The 5762-nt window shown below is 45.7% G+C and overlaps 1 protein-coding gene across 1 annotated transcript in view; it reads right to left on the bottom strand.

Annotated features, from left to right (window-relative positions):
• Positions 1-435: 435 nt before the first annotated feature.
• The window catches only part of LOC143276870 (alpha-tocopherol transfer protein-like), an 11915-nt gene continuing 6588 nt past the window's right edge, over positions 436-5762 (bottom strand). Inside the window, exons 4-7 of the mRNA XM_076581526.1 lie at positions 5441-5557; positions 3803-3913; positions 3198-3302; positions 436-764 (exon numbers count right to left, since the gene is read on the bottom strand). Coding sequence (XP_076437641.1) covers positions 618-764; positions 3198-3302; positions 3803-3913; positions 5441-5557 — 480 coding nt within the window. The 3' untranslated portion in view covers positions 436-617. The remainder of the gene's footprint in view (positions 765-3197; positions 3303-3802; positions 3914-5440; positions 5558-5762) is intronic.

Raw genomic sequence — 5762 nt, 5'->3', positions numbered from 1 at the left:
TACTTCTTTTTTTCGTTGGGGAGTACAAGAAGTCGCATCTTTTCCTTATTTCCTTTGTCCATTCTCTCTCTCTCTCTCTCTTATTTGTGTTTACGTCAAGAGGGGTTGTGCGTGCAATGTATTTGTTGAGGGCATGGGATGGGTTACAGCGAGAAAGCCATAGATGGTGTATCGATTTGCACTTATTCAGTGTCAGTGTCAGTCTTTCTGTCCCTACCCCCCTCACCCCCCACCCCCCGGAACCCCTTTCTCTCTCTCATTCTGTCTGTCCGTCTCTCTTTCTCTCCCTCTGTCTCTTTTTGTCTGTCTCTCTCTGTTTGTCTATTTCCCCCCTTCCTGCCTGTCTGCCTGCCCCCCACCCCCGTTCCCCCCCCCTCCACCCCTCTCTCTCACTGCCCCCCACCCCCACCCCCCACTTCCCATGTGTTTGCATAATGGCCTGAGGCCGATGAACGATAAACCATCTCTCTCTCTCTCTCTCTCTCCCTCACTGTATGTCTCTCTCCCTTTCTCTCTCTCTCTATGTCTCTCTCCCTTTCTCTCTCACTGTATGTCTGGTTGTGGAGGAGGAGAAAAAAGAAGGGTGGGGCAGAGGGTAGGGGTTGGGGAAAAGGAGATCACAGGCTGAGTTTCTTGAAGGTTCCAGCCATAGTGCCGAAGGCGTCCTGGGTGTGGGCGGGGCCCTGCAGCGTGAAGTCCACCAGCCCGAACCTCCCGTCCTCCTCCATCTCCCTGTCGCTCCTCAGCATCTCCTCCACCCACCCCTGAAACCCAACAGCTTCAACTTTCACTTTCACTTTCTGTTTCGAGGAGATGTCAGGGCGTTGCGGAGAGATCCGTATATTTTTGCTGTCCACCCACCCCTGAAACCCAACAGCTTCAACTTTCACTTTCACTTTCACTTCCAGTTTCGAGGAGGCGTCAGGGCGTTGCGGAGAGATCCGTGTGTTTTCGTTGTGCTACATAGTCTGCTGTAAAAGTATAATAATAACAATAACAATATCAATGATGATGATTATAGCAATAATGATGATAATAATGATAACAACAACAACATTAGCGACAACAATACCAATAGTGATGATAATAATAATAATCAGTGATGATGATGATGATAGTAATAATGATAATAATAATAATGATGATGATGATAGTAATAATGATAATAATAGTAATAAGAAGAAAACTGATGATGATGATGATGATGATAAGAAGAAGAAGAAGAATGATAGTAGTAATAATGATAATAGTAATAATAATAATGATAACAATAATGATGATGATTATGATAATAATACGCACAGACACAGAGAACTCGATTCTTGGAACTGAAAATACAAAATTAATAACAAAAGGCATCACACACACACACACACACACACGCGCGCGCGCACGCACGCACGCACGCACGCACGCACGCACGCACGCATGTATGAACACAGAGTTTCAGATTCAATTTCAAGATGTCAGAGCGTGCGGACAGATCCATATACGCTGTGTCAGAATCTGCTGTTAAAAAACAACAACAAACGCACGGATACAGAAATCTCATTGAAACTGAGAAATAACTTCTTTTTTTTTTATTCATCTTTTCTTCTTTTTTTTTTCATAGAAGGCCGTCTGACCCCATACAATACCAAATGTTGTTCATGCATACTTCACACACAGACACAGACACACACACACACACACACACACACACACACACATGGGAATTTGGGCTGTTCACTCACAACAGTAAATCCGTGCGTTTTAGCACACAGTACACTTAATCCACAGAGTATATCTGCACGTCTTCCATTTACATGATTTAGTTACAAAACTGATTAACGATAATAACCATGTACGTTCAGTGTTTGAAGATTTTTTGACATCAGCTCTGAAGTCCGACACTATTCCTGATCAAAGGTGAGCCTGTGTGTGTGTGTGTACGCGCGTGTAGACGTGGAAGTGTGCGGGAGCGCAGGCACACTTATGAGTTTTGTGTGTGCTTGCGTGTACATGTGTGCACTGACGTGTGCGTCAATACGCGCGCGCGTGTTTGTGTTTGTGCGTGTGTGTGTGTGTGTGTGTGTGTGTGTGTGTGTGTAATAATGATAATGATAATAATAATGGTATTTATTTAGCGCTGAATCTTATGCAGACAAATCTAAGCGCTTTCACACCAGTCATTCGCACACATGCATAACTGTAAAACTGAAGAAACTGAAGACAAGGAAGAGGTAGGGGAGGGAGGCTATCTTGTGAAGAGGTGGGTTTTAAGGCCAGACTTGAAAGAGCTGAGTGCGGAGACCTGACGAAGCGAAAGAGGAAGTTCATTCCAAATACAGGGTCCAGAGAAAGAGAAAGAACGGCGTCCAACAGTGGAGTGTTTGAATCTGGGTATGCGTAAACAGAGTGGATCCGAAGCCGATCGTAGAGAGCGAGATGGAGTGTAGAGGTGAAGGCAGCCACAAAGATAGGAAGGGGCAAATTTGTGAATACGTTAAAAACATAGAGTGTTGATCTTATACTTTATTCTGTGTGAGACAAGGAGCCAATGGAGATGTTGCAAAGGAGGAGTGATGTGCTCAGATCTTTTCTTTCTGAGGACGAGTCGGACAGCAGAGTTTTGTATCCGCTGAAGAGACTGAATGGATGAAGCAGGCAAACCAGACAATAGGGAGTTACAGTAGTCAAGGCAAGAGAGAATGAGAGAAACGACAAGTCTAGATGTTGCGTCGGTGGACAGATATTTCCGAATGGAACTGATGCGTCGCAATTGACAGTAGCAGGATTGACATGTTTGACTGATAAATTTTTGCATGGACAGTGTGTTGTCAAGGACAACGCCGAGGTTCCTGACTGAGCTGGAAAGAGGGATGGATGTATTGCCAAGTTTGATTTTGTCAGCTGTGATGGAAGAGAGTTTTTGTTTAGTTCCTATGATCATTGCTTCGGTTTTGTCTGCGTTCAATTGTAACTTATTTAGAGTCATCCAGTTTTGAATGTCCAGGAAGCATTGGTATACGTGTTAGGGTGTGTAAGTGTGTGAAAGTGTGTGCGCGCGCACACTCATGAGCGTTTGTGTGTGCTTGTCAGTGTGAGTGTGTGCATCTGTGCGCGCATGTGTGTGTCAGTATATGTGTGTGCGCGCGCGTGCATGTGAGCACGTGCATGCAGGCTGTCAGTAGCACCAGCAGGTAAACACAACCTACCTGAGGGTCCGCCTCCTCTTGCAGCGTGCCGCCATACTGTGCGGGCAGACAGCCAGGGTCAATGTACTCGTGCAGCCTGTTCCAGTCCGTTCCGATCCGCCGCACCTGAAAACACCACCGCCACTGCCTGGTCACAGGGGAAATGTATGGTTGTCAGTTTCTCAAGAAAGTTGACAAATCCATATACGCTACAGTACACACGTACTCTGCTACAGTACGCACGCACGCCGCTAGAGTACACACATACTCTGCTACAGTACAAACGTACTCTGTTACAGTACACGTGTACCCTCGTACGGTACACATGTACCCTGTAGTACACACGTACCCGCTACAGTGCACACGTACCCTGCTACAGTACACGTGTACTCTGCTACAGCACAAACGTACCCTGCTATAGTACACATGTACCCTATAGGACACACGTACGCGGCTACAGTACAAACGCACTCTGCTGCAGTACACATGTACCCTACAACAGAACACACGTACCCCGCGACAGTACACACGTACCCCGCGACAGTATACATATCCCCCCCCCCCTACAGTACACATGTACCCTGCTGCAGGACACGCGTACCCTGCTACAGTACACGTACACGTACCCTGCTGACCAGTTTGGCCTTGGCGAACTGTGTGAAGAGAGCCAGCACCATGTCCACAAAGGGCGGTTCATTCACCACCAGGACGTTCTTCAGCCTGGCTGGGAAGGCGTCCTGTGTACACACATCCCACAGACACTCTCTTGATAACTATGTTACTGTTCAGTTATGATGATGATTATGCGGAGGAAAAGGAGGAGGAGGAAGAGGAGAGGGTGAAGGAGGAGGAAGGGGAAGAGGAGGAGGAGGAAGAGCAGGATAGCAAGAACAGTGGGACCACACACACTCGCTTGGAAACTAACTCTGTTACTGCTCAGTTATGATGATGATGATGCAGAAGAGGAGGAGGAGGAAGAGGCGGAAGAGAAGGAGGAGGAAGAGGAGGAGGAGGAAGAGGCGGAAGAGGAGGAGGAGGAAGAGGCGGAAGAGAAGGAGGAGGAAGAGGCGGAAGAGGAGGAGGAGGAAGAGGCGGAAGAGGAGGAGGAGGAAGAGGCGGAAGAGGAGGAGGAGGAAGAGGCGGAAGAGAAGGAGGAGGAAGAGGAGGAAGAAAACAAGAACAGTTGGACCTGAAAGGCGTCCTATGTATACACAGACCACAGACACTCGCTTGATAACTCAACTTTGTCACTGTTGCCAAATTAGTTTACTTATCAAATACGAATTGTCAGCGACTGTATCAAGTCAACCTTCATTGATATGGGCAAACGGTCTGATTAATGAATTATTCCTATGCTTCAATATGTTACTGTTCGTGGTGATGCTGAGGAGGAGGGAAAAGAGGATAACAATAACAATAACAACAAAAACAAAAACAAAACAAGAGAGGCAAGGCCTTCAAGACTCACTTGTGATAAATTACTTCCCCTAGCATTAATTACAGAGTAATTTCCCTTTTTTACTATCTGCACCAAAACGTTTGCAAAATAAAAAAAAATTCCATGCTTAGCAAAAGAAGTTCCTGTTCGAACAAAAAATGATAATAATGACTCCTCTTGTTGTTGTGTCAGCATAAGAGGTCAAAGTGCCAAGTTTATAGAATACAAAAAATATAAATATAACAGTAAATGCAGTTTGCATATAATTAGGCTTCTTTTTTTATTTTTTTGTGCCCATCCCAGAGGTGCAATATTGTTTTAAACAAGATGACTGGAAAGAACTGAATTTTTCCTATTTTTATGTCAAATTTGGTGTCAACTGACAAAGTATTTGCAGAGAAAATGTCAATGTTAAAGTTTACCACGGACACACAGACACACGGACACACACACACACACACACACACACACACACACACACACACACACACAACCGAACACCGGGTTAAAACATAGAATCACTTTGTTTACACAAGTGAGTCAACTAGCACCAGCAGCAACAACAACACTATTACTTTTTTTCTTTATTTTTGTCATGGGTTCACACACACACACACACACACACACACACACACACACACACAGTGCTCTCTCTCTCTCTCTCTCTCTCTCTCTCTCTCTCTCTCTCACACACACACACACACACACACACAGTGCTCTCTCTCTCTCTCTCTCTCTCTCTCTCTCTCACACACACACACACACACACACAGTGCTCTCTCTCTCTCTCTCTCTCTCTCTCTCTCTCTCTCTCTCTCTCTCTCACCTGCCACATTCGGGCGATCCGTCGAGCCAGGTCTGTGGACAGCTGCAGGAAGTTGGACATGCCGAAATCCTTGTAGTCCAGAACCACAGTGAATCCCCGCACCTGGTTCTCTTCGTCCTGTCATCGTCATCATCATCATCATCACCGTCGTCGTCATTTTGTATTTGTATTTCTTTTTATCACAACAGATTTCTCTGTGTGAAATTCGGGCTGCTCTCCCCGGGGAGAGCGCGTCGCTACACTACAGCGCCACCCATTTTTTTTTTTTGTATTTTTTCCTGCGTGCAGTTTTATTTGTTTTTCCTACCGAAGTGGATTTTTC

The sequence above is a fragment of the Babylonia areolata genome, chromosome 33 (assembly GCF_041734735.1).
Source record: "Babylonia areolata isolate BAREFJ2019XMU chromosome 33, ASM4173473v1, whole genome shotgun sequence".
Taxonomy (NCBI): domain Eukaryota; kingdom Metazoa; phylum Mollusca; class Gastropoda; order Neogastropoda; family Buccinidae; genus Babylonia; species Babylonia areolata.
The sequence above is the reverse complement of the archived record's forward strand: the minus strand, read 5'-3'. Positions and strand labels throughout refer to the sequence as shown.